The sequence below is a fragment of the Lampetra fluviatilis genome, chromosome 40 (assembly GCF_964198595.1).
Source record: "Lampetra fluviatilis chromosome 40, kcLamFluv1.1, whole genome shotgun sequence".
Taxonomy (NCBI): domain Eukaryota; kingdom Metazoa; phylum Chordata; class Hyperoartia; order Petromyzontiformes; family Petromyzontidae; genus Lampetra; species Lampetra fluviatilis.
Genome location: NC_136314.1, coordinates 9,633,490 through 9,653,526, shown reverse-complemented (window position 1 = coordinate 9,653,526; position 20,037 = coordinate 9,633,490). Strand labels below are relative to the sequence as shown.

Here is a 20,037-nt window from a genome sequence, read left to right as displayed (position 1 = left end):
GATGGTGATGGTGCTGATGGATAGTGCTGATGGTGATGGTGCTGATAGATAGTGCTGATGCTGATGGTGCTGCTGGTGCTGATGGTGATGGTGCTGATGGATAGTGCTGATGGTGATGGTGCTGATGCTGATGGTGCTGATGGTGATGGTGGTGATGGTGCTGATGGTGATGGTGCTGATGCTGATGGTGCTCATGGTGATGGTGATGATGGTGGTGATGGTGCTGATGGTGCTGATGGTGCTGATAGTGATGGTGCTGATGGTGATGGTGCTGATGGTGCTGGTGTTGATGGTGCTGATGGTGATAGTGCTGATGGTGATGATGGTGCTGATGGATAGTGCTGATAGATTGTGCTGATGGTGCTAATGGTGATAGTGCTGATGGTGATGATGGTGCTGATGCTGATGGTGCTGATGGTGATGCTTCTGCGAGTGCTGTCGCTGTCCATCCAGCAGTGGATGAAACAAGTCGCCCTCGCCACGAGCACTGCTCAGAGGCACCGCGTGGCGGACGCAAAGCGCGCAGCCATTGCGGGGCTGGTGCCTGCATCGTCGTTGTGTGGGCGAGCACAGCGTGCATAACAGGTGCTACAGGTTGCTGCAACCATACACAGCGCAGTGCTGCACGTCGATGTGCCGTGTGGCAATTGCACGTCCACAGGTCCACGCTCTCACGCATTCCCCGACGTGCTGAGGTGCGGGTCTAAGAGCTGCCCGCAACCCACGCGGTGTCCCGCAGAAACCCTCATCTAGCAGTGGATTGAGTTCACTTCACCCGGCACCCCCCCCCAGCACCCCCCCCCCCCCCCAAGCACAGTCGAGACCCCCTCCGCCTCGCGCGGTTGTCAAGCCCAGGGGGAGGAGCCCACGGCAGCCTCCATCAACCCACTCCCTCCCTTCTCCATCCCTCCTCCCCCTCCCTCCTCCTCCCCCCTCCCTCCTCCTCCCCCCCCCTCCTCCCCCCCTCCCTCCTCCCCCCCTCCCTCCTCCTCCCTCCCTCCTCCTCCTCCCCCCTCCTCCTCCCCCGTCCCTCCCATCTCCCACTCCCCCTCCTCCCACCGTCCTCCCTCCTCCTCCCCCCTCCTCCCTCCTCCTCCCCCCTCCTCCCTCCTCCTCCCCCCCTCCTCCCCCCCTCCCTCCTCCTCCCCCCCCTCCCTCCTCCTCCCCTCCCCTCCCCCCTCCCTCCTCCCTCTCCCCTCCTCCTCCCTCCTCCCCTCCCTCCTCCTCCCCCCCCCCTCCTCCTCCTCCCCCCCCCTCCCTCCTCCTCCCCCCTCCCTCCTACCTTCTCCTCCCCCCCTACCCCCTCCCTCCTCTTCCCTCCTCCCTCCATTCTCCGTCTCCATCCTCCCTCAATCCTCCTCCCACCCTCCTTCTCCCCCCTCCCTCCTCCCCCTCCTCCCCCCTCCTCCCTCCTCCTCCCCCTCCCCTCCTCCTCCTCCCCCCTCCCTCCCTCCTCCTCCCCCCTCCTACCTCCTCCTCCCCCCTCCCTCCTCCTCCCCCCTCCCCTCCTCCTCCCCCTCCCTCCTCCTCCCCCTCCCTCCTCCTCCCCCCTCCCTCCTCCTCCCCCCCCCCTCCTCCCCCCTCCTCCTCCTCCCCCCCCTCCCTCCTCCTCCCTCCCTCCTCCTCCTCCCCCTCCCTCCTCCCCCGTCCCTCCCATCTCCCACTCCCCCCTCCTCCCCCCTCCTCCCTCCTCCTCCCCCCTCCTCCCTCCTCCTCCCCCCTCCTCCCTCCTCCTCCCCCCCTCCTCCCCCCTCCCTCCTCCTCCCCCCTCCCTCCTCCTCCCCCCCCTCCCCCCTCCCTCCTCCTCTCCCCTCCCCTCCTCCCTCCTCCCCCTCCCTCCTCCTCCCCCCCCCTCCCTCCTCCTCCCCCCCCCTCCCTCCTCCTCCCCCCTCCCCTCCTACCTTCTCCTCCCCCCTACCCCCTCCCTCCTCTTCCCTCCTCCCTCCATTCTCCGTCTCCATCCTCCCTCAATCCTCCTCCACCCTCCTTCTCCCCCCTCCCTCCTCCCCCCTCCTCCCCCCTCCTCCCTCCTCCTCCCCCCTCCCTCCTCCTCCCCCTCCCTCCTCCTCCCCCCTCCTACCTCCTCCTCCCCCTCCCCTCCTCCTCCCCCCTCCCTCCTCCTCCCCCCTCCCTCCTCCTCCCCCCTCCCTCCTCCTCCCCCCTCCCTCCTCCTCCCTCCATTCTCCGTCTCCATCCTCCCTCAATCCTCCTCCCTCCCTCCCTTCATCTCCCTCCCTCCTCCCCCCATCCCCCATGCCCCTCAACCCCCAATTATCCTCCGCCCAGCCTCCTCCTCCTCTCCCCTGCTCCTCCCCCACCCCCTCCCTCACCGCACGCCACCTCCCTCCCTCCCTCACTCCTCCACCTCCTTCCATCCTTCTCTCTGCATGGCACGGGGAGTTCATAAAGTCTACCCGGCCCGAGACGGGGGAGTCGCAGAGCCGGTGGGAGCCGGGCGAGAGAGAGAGAGGAGGAGAGGAGAGGAGAGACACGGGGTGAGTGAGATCGCAGGGCGCGTGGGGGAGAGACGGAACCCTTCACGAATGTCGTGCGAGCCAGACGGACGTTTATATCCATGCGTGAGAGAGAGAGAGAGACAGTTGCAGAGTCTGGCGAGACGCGTGAGAGTCGGAGTGAGACACAGAGAGAGGGAGAGAGTTGTGTGGGAGAAGGAGGGTGAGAGATCGTGACTGAGAAGTGTTCGCGAGACGCGCGCGTGATTGTGCGCGCTCACCACTCCTCTTTACATCACTAAAACACTCCTCCTAGCGCCAACACTCACTCGCACTCGTGAACACCCTACCAACACACACTAACAGAAAGACAAAGATCCCCACGTATAGCCTTTAACAAACTGTTGGGGCAAGTGCCGCTGCTCGCTAGCACTTATGACAGACACTAACACAAAGACACACTCACAGACACACACACATCGATGCAGACACACACGAACACACAGATACGCACAGAGGCAGCGTGACACACACAGAGGCAGAGAGACACACTCTCACAGACACACACATAGATGCAGACACACTCACAGACACACACATAGATACAGACACACACATACAGGCAGATACACACACGCACACATACACACAGAGGCAGAGTGACGCACACGCACTTACGAACACACACGCACTTACGAACACACACGCACTTACGAACACACAGATACACACACTGATACACACACATAGACAAACACAGGCAGTGACATACAGAGGCAGAGTGACGCACACGAACTTACGAACACAGATACACACACACACACTGAGACACACACATAGACACACACAGAGGCAGTGACACACAGAGGCAGAGACACACGCAGTTACGAACACAGATACACACACACACTGAGACACACACATAGACACACACATAAACACACACAGAGGCAGTGACACACAGAGGCAGAGACATACGCAGTAACGAACACACATAGACACACATAGACACACAAAGACACACATATACAAAAACAAAGACCCCCCTGTAGCCTTAACCGACTGTTGGGGCAAGTGGTGTCAGCACCTGTGAAAGCCGGCACGGCACACGAGGGGGTGGGTGGCCAACACCACGCCCGGCCGCCTTTGTCTCCCCAGTGGCAATGTTTTTAAACGTAGCAATTGGTACTCAATTGAGGCTGAGTGGACCTAGGGGTGGCGCAGGACCGGTTCAGATAATCGTCACCGGTGTTGGTCATGAGCGGGAATCTAACCCGGGTACATACACACACAGAGACACCCACAGAGAGACACCCACAGAGAGACACCCACAGAGAGACACACACAGAGAGACACACACAGAGACACACACAGACACACACAGACATACACACACAGAGACACCCACAGAGAGACACACACAGAGACACACACAGAGAGACACACACACAGAGACAGACACACACAGACATACACACACAGACACACACAGACATACACAGAGAGACACACACAGACATACACACATAGAGACGCACACACATAGAGACGCACACAGAGAGACACACACACAGAGACACACACAGACACACACAGACATACACAGAGAGACACACAGACATACACACACAGAGACGCACACATAGAGACACACACAGAGACACACACAGACATACACACAGAGAGACACCCACAGAGAGACACACACACAGAGACACACACACAGAGACACACACAGACACAGACAGACATACACAGAGAAACACACACAGACATACACACACAGAGACGCACACAGAGAGACGCACACAGAGATACATAGAGAGACACACACAGACACACACAGACATACACACACAGAGACACACACAGAGAGACACACACACAGAGACACACACAGACACACACACAGAGACACACACAGACACACACAGACACACACACAGACACACACAGAGACACACACAGACACACACACAAAGACACACACAGAGACACACAGACACATCGGAGGCGGCCAGGCGTTGCATCACACCAGCATGTGTCTGTGTGTGTGTTTGTGTGTGTGCCTGTGTGTGTCTCTGTGTGTGTCTGTGTGTGTCTCTGCGTGTGTCTTTGCGTGTGTCTGTGTGTGTGTCTGTGCGTGTCTCTGTGCGTGTCTCTGTGCGTATCTGTGTCTGTGTGTGTCGGTGTGTCTGTGTGTGTCTGTGCGTGTGTCTGTGTGTCTGTGCGTGTGTGTGTCTGTGTGTGTTTGTGCGTGTCTGTGTGTGTCTGCGTGTGTGTCGTTCGTACCAACACCGGTGGCGATTATCTGAGCCGGTCCTGGGCCTCCCCTAGGTCAACTCAGCCTCAAATGAGTACCTGGTGCGGTGTGTAAACATCGCCACTGGGGAGACAAAGGCGGTCGGGCGTGGTGCTAGCCACCCACCCTCTCGTGTACCGATCCGGCCTTCATAGGTGCTACTCGCTAATAGCACTTGCCCCAACAGTCTGTTAAGGCTACACGGGGGATCTTTGTCTGTGTGTGTCTGTGCGTGTGTCTGTGTGTGTCTGTGCGTGTCTGTGAGCTCGCGAATTGATTCCTGTGGTTTTTTGTTCGTTTCGATCTCTGAAGAGACCAGGGGGCGCGTGATGACGGACTGAAGAAGAGGTGCCGTGACGAGGTGGACGAGCCCGGCATGACCATGCCGCGCGATGGGATGAAGACGGTGACGAGGATGACGACGAGGACGAGGATGGAGACGACGCGACTCTGCCCCGCTCCCCGCTTGCGTCTCGCCCAGCTCCTCCCGCCGCTCCTCCTCCTCCTCTCCCTCGTCCGCCTTTGTCTCTCCCTGGTGGCCACCGCGGGAGGAGCCGATGGGGGCGCGGAGTCGGCACTACCGAGGGTGCGGATGTCCTACAAAGGTGAGGGGTCACGCGGTGATGGTGGTGGTGATGGTGTATAGTGATGGACCACACAGAGTGATGGTGGTGGTGATGGTGGTGATGGTGTATAGCAGAGGTGGGACAAAGTCATTGTTATGCAAGTCCAAGTCGAGTCGCAAGTCATCAAATTCATGACTCGAGTCTGACTCGAGTCCAAGTCACATGACTCGAGTCCACATCTCATAGGTGGGACAAAGTCATTGTTATGCAAGTCCAAGTCGAGTCGCAAGTCATCAAATTCATGACTCGAGTCTGACTCGAGTCCAAGTCACATGACTCGAGTCCACACCTCTGGTGTATAGTGATGGTCCACGCAGAGTGATGGGGGTGGTGATGGTGGTGATGGTGTATAGTGATGGTCCACGCAGAGTGATGGTGGTGGTGATGGTGGTGATGGTGTATAGTGATGGTCCACGCAGAGTGATGGGGGTGGTGATGGTGGTGATGGTGTATAGTGATGGTCCACGCAGAGTGATGGTGGTGGTGATGGTGGTGATGGTGTATAGTGATGGTCCACGCAGAGTGATGGGTGTGGTGATGGTGTATATTGATGGTCCACGCAGAGTGATGGGGGTGGTGATGGTGGTGATGGTGTATAGTGATGGTCCACGCAGAGTGATGGGGGTGGTGATGGTGGTGATGGTGTATAGTGATGGTCCACGCAGAGTGATGGTGGTGGTGATGGTGGTGATGGTGTATAGTGATGGTCCACACAGAGTGATGGTGGTGGTGATGGTGGTGGTGTATAGTGATGGTGGTGGTGTATAGTGATGGTGGTGGTGAATAATGATGGTGGTGATGGTGTATAGTGATGGTCCACGCAGAGTGATGGTGGTGATGGTGTATAGTGATGGTCCACGCAGAGTGATGGTGGTGGTGATAGTGGTGATGGTGTATAGTGATGGTCCACACAGAGTGATGGTGGTGGTGATGGTGGTGGTGGTGATGGTGGTGATGGTGGTGATGGTGTATAGTTATGGTCCACACAGAGTGATGGTGGTGGTGATGGTGGTGATGGTGGTGGTGATGGTGATGGTGGTGCTGGTGGTGATGGTGGTGATGGTGTATAGTGATGGTCCACACAGAGTGATGGTGGTGGTGATGGTGGTGATGGTGTATAGTGATGGTCCACACAGAGTGATGGTGGTGGTGATGGTGGTGGTGATGGTGGTGGTGATGGTGGTGCTGATGATGGTGATGGTGTATAGTGCTGGTCCACACAGAGTGATGGTGGTGGTGATGATGGTGATGGTGGTGGTGATGGTGGTGTATAGTGATGGTCCACGCAGAGTGATGGTGGTGGTGATGGTGGTGATGGTGTATAGTGATGGTCCACACAGAGTGATGGTGGTGGTGATGGTGGTGATGGTGTATAGTGATGGTCCACGCAGAGTGATGGTGGTGGTGATGGTGGTGATGGTGTATAGTGATGGTCCACGCAGAGTGATGGGGGTGGTGATGGTGTATAGTGATGGTCCACGCAGAGTGATGGGGGTGGTGATGGTGGTGATGGTGTATAGTGATGGTCCACGCAGAGTGATGGTGGTGGTGATGGAGGTGATGGTGTATAGTGATGGTCCACACAGAGTGATGGTGGTGGTGATGGTGGTGGTGTATAGTGATGGTGGTGGTGTATAGTGATGGTGGTGGTGTATAGTGATGGTGGTGATGGTGTATAGTGATGGTCCACGCAGAGTGATGGTGGTGGTGATGGTGGTGATGGTGTATAGTGATGGTCCACGCAGAGTGATGGTGGTGGTGATGGTGGTGATGGTGTATAGTGATGGTCCACACAGAGTGATGGTGGTGGTGGTGATGGTGGTGGTGATGGTGGTGATGGTGTATAGTGATGGTCCACACAGAGTGATGGTGGTGGTGATGGTGGTGATGGTGTATTGTGATGGTCCACACAGAGTGATGGTGGTGGTGATTGTGGTGGTGGTGGTGGTGGTGATGGTGATGGTGGTGGTGATGGTGGTGATGGTGTATAGTGATGGTCCACACAGAGTGATGGTGGTGGTGATGGTGGTGATGGTGTATAGTGATGGTCCACACAGAGTGATGGTGGTGGTGGTGATGGTGGTGATGGTGGTGATGGTGGTGGTGATGGTGGTGGTGATGGTGGTGATGGTGTATAGTGATGGTCCACGCAGAGTGATGGGGGTGGTGATGGTGGTGATGGTGTATAGTGATGGTCCACGCAGAGTGATGGTGGTGGTGATGGTGGTGATGGTGTATAGTGATGGTCCACGCAGAGTGATGGGGGTGGTGATGGTGGTGATGGTGTGTAGTGATGGTCCACGCAGAGTGATGGGGGTGGTGATGGTGTATAGTGATGGTCCACGCAGAGTGATGGTGGTGGTGATGGTGGTGATGGTGTATAGTGATGGTCCACACAGAGTGATGGTGGTGGTGATGGTGGTGGTGATGGTGGTGGTGATGGTGGTGGTGATGGTGGTGATGGTGTATAGTGCTGGTCCACACAGAGTGATGGTGGTGGTGATGATGGTGATGGTGGTGGTGATGGTGGTGTATAGTGATGGTCCACGCAGAGTGATGGTGGTGGTGATGGTGGTGATGGTGTATAGTGATGGTCCACACAGAGTGATGGTGGTGGTGATGGTGGTGATGGTGTATAGTGATGGTCCACGCAGAGTGATGGTGGTGGTGATGGTGGTGATGGTGTATAGTGATGGTCCCCGCAGAGTGATGGGGGTGGTGATGGTGTATAGTGATGGTCCACGCAGAGTGATGGGGGTGGTGATGGTGGTGATGGTGTATAGTGATGGTCCACGCAGAGTGATGGTGGTGGTGATGGAGGTGATGGTGTATAGTGATGGTCCACACAGAGTGATGGTGGTGGTGATGGTGGTGGTGTATTGTGATGGTGGTGGTGTATAGTGATGGTGGTAGTGTATAGTGATGGTGGTGATGGTGTATAGTGATGGTCCACGCAGAGTGATGGTGGTGGTGATGGTGGTGATGGTGTATAGTGATGGTCCACGCAGAGTGATGGTGGTGGTGATGGTGGTGATGGTGTATAGTGATGGTCCACACAGAGTGATGGTGGTGGTGGTGATGGTGGTGGTGATGGTGGTGATGGTGTATAGTGATGGTCCACACAGAGTGATGGTGGTGGTGATGGTGGTGATGGTGTATTGTGATGGTCCACACAGAGTGATGGTGGTGGTGATGGTGGTGGTGGTGGTGATGGTGATGGTGGTGGTGATGGTGGTGATGGTGTATAGTGATGGTCCACACAGAGTGATGGTGGTGGTGATGGTGGTGATGGTGTATAGTGATGGTCCACACAGAGTGATGGTGGTGGTGATGGTGGTGATGGTGGTGATGGTGGTGGTGATGGTGGTGGTGATGGTGGTGATGGTGTATAGTGATGGTCCACGCAGAGTGATGGGGGTGGTGATGGTGTATAGTGATGGTCCACGCAGAGTGATGGTGGTGGTGATGGTGGTGATGGTGTATAGTGATGGTCCACACAGAGTGATGGTGGTGGTGATGGTGGTGGTGTATAGTGATGGTGGTGGTGTATAGTGATGGTGGTGGTGTATAGTGATGGTGGTGATGGTGTTTCGTGATGGTCCACGCAGAGTGATGGTTGTGGTGATGGTGGTGATGGTGTATAGTGATGGTCCACGCAGAGTGATGGTGGTGGTGATGGTGGTGATGGTGTATAGTGATGGTCCACACAGAGTGATGGTGGTGGTGGTGGTGATGGTGGTGGTGATGGTGGTGATGGTGTATAGTGATGGTCCACACAGAGTGATGGTGGTGGTGATGGTGGTGATGGTGTATAGTGATGGTCCACACAGAGTGATGGTGGTGGTGATGGTGGTGGTGGTGTTGGTGATGGTGGTGATGGTGGTGATGGTGTATAGTGATGGTCCACACAGAGTGATGGTGGTGGTGATGGTGGTGATGGTGTATAGTGATGGTCCACACAGAGTGATGGTGGTGGTGATGGTGGTGATGGTGGTGATGGTGGTGGTGATGGTGGTGGTGATGGTGGTGATGGTGTATAGTGATGGTCCACGCAGAGTGATGGTGGTGGTGATGGTGGTGATGGTGTATAGTGATGGTCCACACAGAGTGATGGTGGTGGTGATGGTGTATAGTGATGGTCCACACAGAGTGATGGTGGTGGTGATGGTGGTGATGGTGGTGGTGATGGTGGTGATGGTGTATAGTGATGGTCCACGCAGAGTGATGGTGGTGGTGATGGTGGTGCACAGTGTGATGATGGTGATGATGATGGTGAGGATGTAACGGTAGTGCAGTAGTTGGCACTGCACTCACTGAGTCTACGAACCAGCCCTGGGCCTCCCCTAGATCGACTCAGCCTCAAATGGCTACCGGGTGCGTTGTGTAGTAAACGTCGCCACTGGGGAGACAAAGGCGGCCGGGCGTGGCGCTGCCCCCCCCCCCGTGCGCCGTGCCGCCCGTCATAGCTGTCCCTCGCTAACGGCACTTGCCCCCAACGGCCCCCCAGGCTATACGGGGGATCTTTGTCTCTATCTCTATCCATACGCTGGGGCAAGTCCACCTGGGTGAGTGGTCAGACGGTGCGGGCGATGACCAGCAGCAGCAGCAGCGCGTGGGGGGGGGGGGATGCCCCTGCCGATGTGACGATGGGAATCTTGTACTCACACCGCAGGAGGAAGCCGATGAGCTATAAAGCTCTTTAGTAGCAGACGTTGCCAGTGCGGGGCACGCGGTCAGAACGTTACATTAGGAAACTAAATACACAAGAAAACTCGACACGAAGTGTAAAGTTCAGGAAAGGTAATTACGACACTTTGAACAAATATTTCTCTGTGTACACGAATGAAGCGTGATTATGTTGCTACCTTGCTCGGTAAGGCCCCACTGAGCTGCGTAGTTTATTTTTCAGAAGCGGCCTGGCCATCGCGAATGAGAGCTCTACGAAGTGGTTCATCATCATCGTCGTCATCATCATTATTGTCATCATCGTCATCATCATCATCGTCGTCATCATTATCGTCATCATCATCGTCGTCGTCATCGTCGTCGTCATCATCATCGTCATCATCATCGTCGTGGTCGTCATCGTCATCATAATCATCGTCATCATTGTTGTCGTCATCATCAACGTCGTCATAATCGTCGTCATCAAAATCATCGTCATCATTGTTGTCGTCATCATCATAATCGTCATCATCGTCGTCATCGTCATCATCATCGTCGTCGTCGTCATCGTCGCGTGGTAAACGTACAGCTACGCAAAATCACCGAGATGACCAGACGCCCCGGGGCGGATTCAACCACCTCGCTCCCCCCGTAGCAAACTCCCTCTCCCGGAGACCCAAACCCCAAGTGACCATCAGCCGCACTGCTGCGCCGCGAATTCACAGTCCAGCGGGATCGCCACTGAGTGGGGGGGGGGGGGGGGCGGCGAATCTGCTGTAGGGGGCAGCGCACGCGGGGCGAGGGGGCAGCGCGCTCCGCATTCTCCACCCACGGATGCCCCCGACCTCCACTGCCCCCACCCGTCGGTCCAGACGCCACCCCCCACCACCCCCCCCCCACCGCCCCCTAGTGTAATCGGGGCGAGTGGAGCCACTTAGCGAGATGATTGCGCGCGAGCCGAGAGGAGGGGAGGGAGACGCAGGGGCCGGGGGCGGCTCAACCCGGGGCCTCGCTCCCTCTCCCTGCCTAGGAAGGGGGCGCACGAAGCGAAACACAGCACACACACACAGCACACACACACATATCACACACACACACAGTACACACACACACACAGTACACACACAGCACACACAGTACACACACAGCACACACACACAGTACACACACAGCACACAGCACACACACAGTACACACAGCACACACACAGCACACACACACAGCACACACAGTACACACACACACAGCACACACACACAGTACACACACAGCACCCAGCACACACACAGTACACACAGCACACACATAGCACACACACACAGCACACACACAGCACACACACAGCATACACACACAGCACACACAGTACACACACACAGCACACACACAGTACACACACACAGCACACACACAGCACACAGTACACACACACAGTACACACACAGCACACACAGCACACACACACACAGTACACACACACAGTACACACACACACAGTACACACACAAAGCACTCACACAGCATACACACAGCACACACACAGTATACACACAGCACACACACACAGACGTGCAAAGACTCGCATAGAGACCCGTAGACTCGCATCGAGACACGTAGACTCGCATAGAGACACATAGACTTGCAGGGAGACCCATAGACTCCTCCACCCCCTCTCTCCCCCCGATATTCTGCCCCCTCTGCCCTTCACACATCTCCATTTTCTCTCTCATCTCCCTCTCTCTCCTGTCTCCTTACAATCCTCTCCTTTCTCCCTCTCTGTGTATCCCTCCCTCATTTCAACTCTCCCCTCATCTCTCTTCTGCTCCTCCCTCCGTCACTCCCTTTCTCTCTCTCCTCTCTCTTCTCCATTCTCCTCTACCCCCCCCTCTCTCTCTCGCCACCTCTTCTGTCTGTGTGTGTGTGTCAAGTGTAAAGTTACCCCTATCGATCACGGTTCCAAGATCAAATGTGCAGCAGCAGCAGTAGCAGCAGCAGCCGTATCCGCACCCCACGACCTTCTGTCGCACACAGACAGATGTCCTGCGGAAGTTGATATCGCAGAACTGCTTCCGAGAGACTCACTCGCGTGGTGACCTCTTCTCTGCACTCGGAGGGGGTGAGGGGGGTCACCGTGCCGTAGCTGTCACGAAGAGGTCACGGACAGCCACATCGTCACCATCGGCCGACGAAAGAACTTCATTCTCTTGCTGCCCTCTGTGGCTATGACGATGGTTATGACGATGCGAGTGATGATGATGATGATTGTGATCATCACAGGAGGAGTGCTGATGCTGATAATCATTTCAACGATGATCGCTGGATGGTTATGATGATTCCAGTGATGATGATTAGCCGAATTCTGCTCGCCAACAAATGTGGCGAGATGTTAACCACCTCGCCTGGTATGCAAGGAGGTCGTGGGTTCGATCCCGACCCTGACGCCTGTTGTATATTTGGAGTTTGCGTTTCTCTCTCTCTGTATAGATGTTAACTACCTCGCCTGGTAAACAGGAGGTCGTGGGTTCGATCCCGACCCTGACGCCTGCTGCTCTATATTTGGAGTTTGCGGTGTCTCTCTCCTCGTGGTCCCGTGGATTTTTCTCCGGGTTCTCCGGTCGTTCTCTGCACATGTATAATCAACATCACGCGCTCACAGTGTTTGGCTGCTGGAGTATTGGGCTGCTATTATCAATTTCACTTCGTTGAGCTGCTGTCATTTGTGATGGGCAGGTCGCTTCTGAAAAAGAGCGACACAGCTCAGCGGGGCCTTACCTGCTGAAATAAAAACAAAAGAGAGAGAGACAGCTTCATATCTTGATTTGAAGCTTTGGTGACTGCAGGAATCCATACTCTGGTTCTTTCGGTAAACTCACGTAGGTATAAAATAAAATAAATCACGACGTTTCGATCGAAACACAAGCGGTCATCCTCAGGCGGAAACAAATATCATCCAGGAGTGGAACTGCTGAACTATTGAGAGAGCAGCTATAGCAATGCCTTGTTGTAGCTACTCTCCCACTAGCGATCGAAACGTCGTGAATAGTTTGGTATGTATGTTGAACTTGTCACGACAATGGAGCAAACCGTGGCAACCCTCTCCCAGACCTGCTGGAGTCGAACCGGTCGAGCACCTTCTACGGGTCTCGGGGTGGAGGCGCTGCCGTGCACAGCATGCTGCTGGATGAGTACCACGAACGACTCTTCATCGGCTCCCGCGACCTCGTCTACTCGCTGAGTCTCGACGCCGTTCACCAGGACGCCCGCGAGGTGACCACCTCGTCTGCCCGCGATTAATCGGCATCGTCATCATCGTCGACGTCATCGTCTTCATCGTCTTCGTCATCATCGTCGACGTCATCATCATCGTCATCGTCTTCATCGTCTTCATCATCATCGTCATCATCATCATCATCATCATCGTCATCATCATTATCATCATCGTCTTCATCATCATCGACGTCATCATCATCGTCTTCATCATCATCGACTTCATCATCATCGTCTTCATCATCATCCTCTTCATCATCATCGTCATCATCATCATCGTCATCATCATTATCATGATCGTCATCATCTTCTTCATCATCGTCGTCTTCATCATCGTCATCGTCTTCATCATCGTCTTCATCGTCTTCATCATCGTCTTCATCATCGTCGTCATCATCATAATCATCGTCGTCATCATTGTCTTCATCATCATCGACGTCATCGTCTTCATCATTATCATCGTCATCATCGCTATCCATGGAGCAGATAGCCAGCAGTCGGTGCGTCCACTGCGGCATGTCGTCATTTGGTGTCTCCACTTCCCTCTCGCTGGCCTCGAGTGCCGCAATTGGCTCAAGTGGTGCAGACATCTTCCTCGCGCCGATCCCTCTCTCCGATCCCTCTCTCCGATCCCTCTCTCCGATCCCTCTCTCCGATCCCTCTCTCCGATCCCTCCCTCGTGGGTGTTGGCTCGCCATCGCCCCGGGTAATCCCATCGCCCCACCCGTTCTCCGCTCTATCTCTCTCTCTGTCTCTCTCTGTCTCTCTCTGTTTCTCTCTCTGTTTCTCTCTCTCTGTCTTTCTCTGTCTCTCTTCCTCTGTCTCTGTCTCTCTCTGTCTCTCTGTCTCTCTGTCTGTCTCTTCTTTCGTGTTGTGCGCGCTGCATTTAGCGCCACAGCGCGTGGATTTATAGCGATTATTTATTTGCTGGTGACTTTGTGTTTTTCATATTGGAATCGCCTCCAGTGCTGTTGCTGCTGGCGGCAATACAAGTTGTTTAAAAGTCAAAGTTTCTCTGTCTATCTCTCTCTGTCTCTCTCTCTGTCTCTCTCTCTCTCTGCCCACCGGTTATCCTCCGTCCTTGTGTCACTCTGCACCGGCACACACCACCCTGCCTTGGGTTGCCGCATTCCACGCGGGCTGTCCCACCGTCTCACCCGACCCCCTCCCGTCGCCTGGACGGGTCTCGTTCATCCGCGCCACTCAGCCGCTCGCTCGCCGTCAGCCTCCACCGAGATGTCGTCTCTTCGATTCTCCTTCCCCCCTCCGCCCTCGGCGTCGAGTTACGTTGATTTCCACTTGGCGAAGTTTGGTGAAACTCAACATTATATGGTTGGGTATGTCGATTAGTTCTTGCGCGCAAAATGAATTGATATTAACGTCTTTGTGACAGCAGGAGAAAATAACTAAAGCATTCCACTTGGCGAAGTTTGACGAAACTCAACATTAGAGGGTTAGGTACGTGGATTGTTTTTGCGCGCAAGTTTTTTGTATATACAAACGTGTTCGTGACAGCAGGAAAAAATAAGAAACACAACATTTACTTTTTCAGGATGCTCATAACCAAGTGGTTCTATTTAGTGTTTTTTTTACAGTAACTTGAGAGTTATGTTTCGCTGTGCACGATTGCGTCATCCGCGGTGTGACCTTTTCACATTTTTCCCAACAAAAATTAGCTGGGACCGCGGCGCCGATCTTGAACGCTCACAGCCGCGCAGCTCATTTTCATTGTAGACATCGTGTCGTACTGCTGAAGGCCACGGAGGAATGAGCTTGCCGTTGAAAAAATTACGCGATGAAAATTTGGCCAATTTTTGCAAGGATGCGCCATAGGTTAGCGTGTCCATTAATTATTTAGTGCACTAAAGAAAATGTTAAATTCCCCAGGTCTTTGTTTTATTTTAATAATGTTGATACTAACGGCGGAATTGGAGAAATTGTCCACAAATCTGGCTGTCCGCCTGATGAGGCTGGTTGTAATTACTGGCGAAACGTCGTACTCTGATTGTAAATGTTGTAGCTTGGCTCTCCAACACACCGGTGTGCTGTACTAGTATACTACATTATAGACTACACTATACACTACACTACTATACACTATACACTACACACTAGTGCTGTACCAGTAACGATTTGGCACGTTCTGTTTACGTGACAACCCTTACTAGTTGGCTGTGTCGGGTGGTGGAGGGTTGAACGACACATTCATATATTTACCCGATCTAACCCAAAAAAACCTCTTATGGACAATGCGGATGTTATCGGAGCGCCTTTGCCACAAGTACCGTGTATGGTTAATGCAGAACTTGATGCCTTACAATAGATGTCTGTGTGATGCATCACAATAGGTGTGTCTGTGTGATGCATCACAATAGGTGTGTCTGTGTGATGCATCACAATAGGTGTGTCTGTGTGATGCATCACAATAGGTGTGTCTGTGTGATGCCTCACAATAGGTGTGTCTGTGTGATGCATCACAATAGGTGTGTCTGTGTGATGCATCACAATAGGTGTGTCTGTGTGATGCATCACAATAGGTGTGTCTGTGTGATGCATCACAATAGGTGTGTCTGTGTGATGCATCACAATAGGTGTGTCTGTGTGATGCCTCACAATAGGTGTGTCTGTGTGATGCATCACAATAGGTGTGTCTGTGTGATGCCTCACAATAGGTGTGTCTGTGTGATGCATCACAATAGGTGTGTCTGTGTGATGCATCACAATAGGTGTGTCTGTGTGATGCATCACAATAGGTGTGTCTGTGTGATGCATCACAATAGGTGTGTCTGTGTGATGCATCACAATAGGTGTGTCTGTGTGATGCCTCACAATAGGTGTGTCTGTGTGATGCCTCACAATAGGTGTGTCTGTGTGATGCCTCACAATAGGTGTGTCTGTGTGATGCATCACAATAGATGTGTCTGTGTGATGCCTCACAATAGGTGTCTGTGTGATGCATCACAATAGGTGTGTCTGTGTGATGCCTCACAATAGGTGTGTCTGTGTGATGCCTCACAATAGGTGTGTCTGTGTGATGCATCACAATAGGTGTGTCTGTGTGATGCATCACAATAGGTGTGTCTGTGTGATGCATCACAATAGGTGTGTCTGTGTGATGCATCACAATAGGTGTGTCTGTGTGATGCCTCACAATAGGTGTGTCTGTGTGATGCCTCACAATAGGTGTGTCTGTGTGATGCATCACAATAGGTGTGTCTGTGTGATGCCTCACAATAGGTGTGTCTGTGTGATGCCTCACAATAGGTGTGTCTGTGTGATGCCTCACAATAGGTGTGTCTGTGTGATGCCTCACAATAGGTGTGTCTGTGTGATGCATCACAATAGGTGTGTCTGTGTGATGCCTCACAATAGGTGTGTCTGTGTGATGCATCACAATAGGTGTGTCTGTGTGATGCCTCACAATAGGTGTGTCTGTGTGATGCCTCACAATAGGTGTGTCTGTGTGATGCCTCACAATAGGTGTGTCTGTGTGATGCCTCACAATAGGTGTGTCTGTGTGATGCATCACAATAGGTGTGTCTGTGTGATGCATCACAATAGGTGTGTCTGTGTGATGCCTCACAATAGGTGTGTCTGTGTGATGCATCACAATAGGTGTGTCTGTGTGATGCATCACAATAGGTGTGTCTATTTCATGTTGGTTCCCGCCGTACGTAGGATGACAAACTTAACGCAAAAAAGTAGTTCGAAATAAATTCGTTTTCAAGTTAGTATTGTGGTGGAGTGTACAGTGTATAGTGTGGTGTATAGTAGTGTGTCGTGTAAAGTGTATTGTAGTGTATACTGTAAGGTATAGCCGTGTGTGTAGTGTATAGTGTAGTTTGTATTATGTAGTGTATAGCATAGTGTGCGTAGTGTATAATGTTGTGTGTATTGTAGTGTATAATGTAGTGTATAGCATACTGTTCGTAGTGTATAGTGTAGTGTATATTGTAGTGTATAGTATAGTGTATAGCCCTGTGTGTAGTGTATAGTGTAGTGTGTATTATTTAGTGTATAGTGTAGTGTATAGCATAGTTAGTGTACAGTGTAGTGTATAGTTAGTGTATAGTGTAGTGTACGTATTTTGAACGTCTTCCACACCGCACGTAGGTGAAGGACAATCTAAAACACAACAACGACAACAACAACAACGACAACAAGCAGTTCTAAATAAATGCGTCACACTGCAATCCCACAGCCGACGCCACGATTGACGTCCCGGGACAGAAATAAAAAAACGCAAACGGCCGTCCGCTCGGGGAATCCTTTCAGTGCAAACGGCCTCTCCGGGTGACCGCTGCATCAGCTAATCTAGTTAGTGCTCAACACTGCCAATTACGGGATGAGCGGGATGGGTGATGGAGGATGGGCGTGGGGGGGGGGGATCGTAGCTGATTTGATTGTGTCCACTTTGGCTCTCTCTCTCGCTCTCTCTTTGGCTCTCTCTTTGGCTCTCTCTCTTTTTTTCAATTTGTATTGTTATTTTAACCTTAGATGGGAAATCTGCAAAAACTAAACACACAGTTAATCATCAGACATTTACAAATTCATTTAAAACTACCACGTGACACTTGCAATTAAAACGGTAAATGGGGGGGGGGGGGCCGGGGGGAAGCCAGGTAATATGGCCGTCTCCGCAAAGCACCAGGCACATAACGATGGTCGTCTCTCCGCTGTGCGTCGTTGCTATCTCTCTCTCTCGCTCTCTTCCTCACGCTCTCTCTCTCTCTCGCTCTCTCTCCCTCGCGCCAATGCCGGTGATGCGTGTGTGGTTCTTCGAATGCTGCAGGAGCCGGTTCAGCCGTATGCAACGGCGCGAACGGCGTCCTGCATTTCACCTTCTAACGAGCTCGATCGTCGAGCGCGGCGAGCGCCACCACGCGCCGCTTGTGGTGCGCGTGGCGCGTGCGGGGCCACGTGCCGCGGGGCGTGGTTTGTTTGTGACGTGCACGCGTGAAGCTGCATTTTTACACGTGGTTTGTATCGGAATCGGCTCCGGTGCTGTTGCTGCTGGTAGCAATAAAAGTGCTGTAAAAGTCAAAGTTTCTTACTCTCTTTCTCTGCTCTCTCTATCCCTCGCTCGCTCTCTTTCTGTTTCCCTCTCTCCTTGTGGTGCGTCGCGCAGATTCGCTGGGCTGCGCCGTCCTTCCAGAAGGAGCTGTGCCTCATGCAAGGCAAGGATGCGAAGGTGAGAGATGGCGCTGAGCCTCCCACAACCAAAAGCAATCTCACGAGACGATTGCTAAACTCAAACCATCGTCTATGTTGTTTTCATTATCAGGTAAGATGATCCCACTGAGCTGTGTAGCTCTTTTTTAGTGAGCGACGAGGCCATCACAAATGAAAGCTCAACGAAGTGGCTTATCACCATCATCATCACGTGGAAATTTACAGCGGCCAAACACTCTTAAACGTGTCGATTCCAAAAGTGGAGGAGGAAACCCGGAGGACCCGGAGAAAAAACCATGCGACCATGGGGAGAGAGAGAGAGAGACACGCACACTCTAAATATACACCATGAGTTCGGGTCGGGAGGGAACCCACGACCTCCTGTACACCAGGCAAGGGAGTTAACATCTCTATAGGGAGAGAGAGACGCCAACTCCAAATATGCAGCGGGGGGCAGGTCGGGAGGGAACCCACGACCTCCTGTACACCAGGCGAGGGAGTTAACATCTCCTAGCCATCGCGGCGCTCCCTCCCCTCTCGAACGGTCTGGTCGGCCACCACGGTCGCATCCGAGGGAGGCAGAAGAGGCAGAGGAGCTGCGGCGTCGAGGGCGCGGAATTCCGTGGCGCCACCCAACCACGTCGCCACCGCTCACCAAAATAAACCCTCCCCAGCCAACACACCGAGGTTCTTGCCTTTATCTAAATCTTCGTCTTCTTGGGCTTTGTCTCCTGTGGGTGTCGAGGCTTCTGCTGCTGTTTACATTCCGGCCGCGTCCGTCAGCCCGCAGTGGCGTCGGGGTTCTGAACTGGTTTCTTTATTTCTTCCCACCGGATGCGCTCTCTGTCTCTCTCTCTCTCCCTATCCTTCTCTCTCCCTGTCTCTCTGTGTCTCTCTCTCTCCCTATCATTCTCTCTCCCTGTCTCTCTGTCTCTCTCTCTCTCTCTCCCTATCCTTCTCTCTCCCTGTCTCTCTGTCTCTCTCTCTCTCTCTCCCTATCCTTCTCTCTCCCTGTCTCTCTGTCTCTCTCTCTCTCTCCCTATCCTTCTCTCTCCCTGTCTCTCTGCCTCTCTTTCGGTTGCGAGCCGAAGAAGAGGAGGAGACATGGTCGGTCTCTGAGTCAACGTGTTTTGTTGTTGTTATGTCTCTTTGTGCTGCCAGTTTGCCACAACCGCCGCCGCCGACTCCGCCATGCGGATGTCGAGGCACGCGACTGCTTGTCCCCGCAACCTCTCAAAATAGTTTTTATTTTATTTCGGTTTTTCCGATAACCGCATGAATGAAACCGGTTAACAGCACCGATGGAGGCATCCCTAGCGGTGAACGGTGGCCGTGCTTAGCATCATCAACCGAGACGGTTGATGCGATTCTACCTCCCGGCGTGGCAATTTGGAACATACTGGAGCCAGTTTCCATTGTCCCTCCTACGCCATCTGTCCTCCACCCAGCCGCACAAATGTGCTCACCGCGGTAGATCGGCGGAGGCTCGTGTGCGGTGTGGGGTTAAAGTGTTGGTCCTCCCACCGCTCCCGACTGAGATTCCACTGGAATC

General features: G+C 53.5%; 1 protein-coding gene across 2 annotated transcripts in view; it reads left to right on the top strand.

Annotated features, from left to right (window-relative positions):
- The first annotated feature begins 2,370 nt into the window (after positions 1-2,370).
- Positions 2,371-20,037, top strand: part of LOC144946229 (semaphorin-3E-like) — a 57,281-nt gene continuing 39,614 nt past the window's right edge. For both annotated transcript variants that reach the window (XM_078875093.1, XM_078875091.1), the window contains exons 1-4: positions 2,371-2,495; positions 5,068-5,360; positions 13,150-13,313; positions 18,442-18,504. In XM_078875093.1, the coding sequence (XP_078731219.1) occupies positions 5,132-5,360; positions 13,150-13,313; positions 18,442-18,504 (456 nt within the window). In that variant the 5' untranslated portion in view covers positions 2,371-2,495; positions 5,068-5,131. The remainder of the gene's footprint in view (positions 2,496-5,067; positions 5,361-13,149; positions 13,314-18,441; positions 18,505-20,037) is intronic.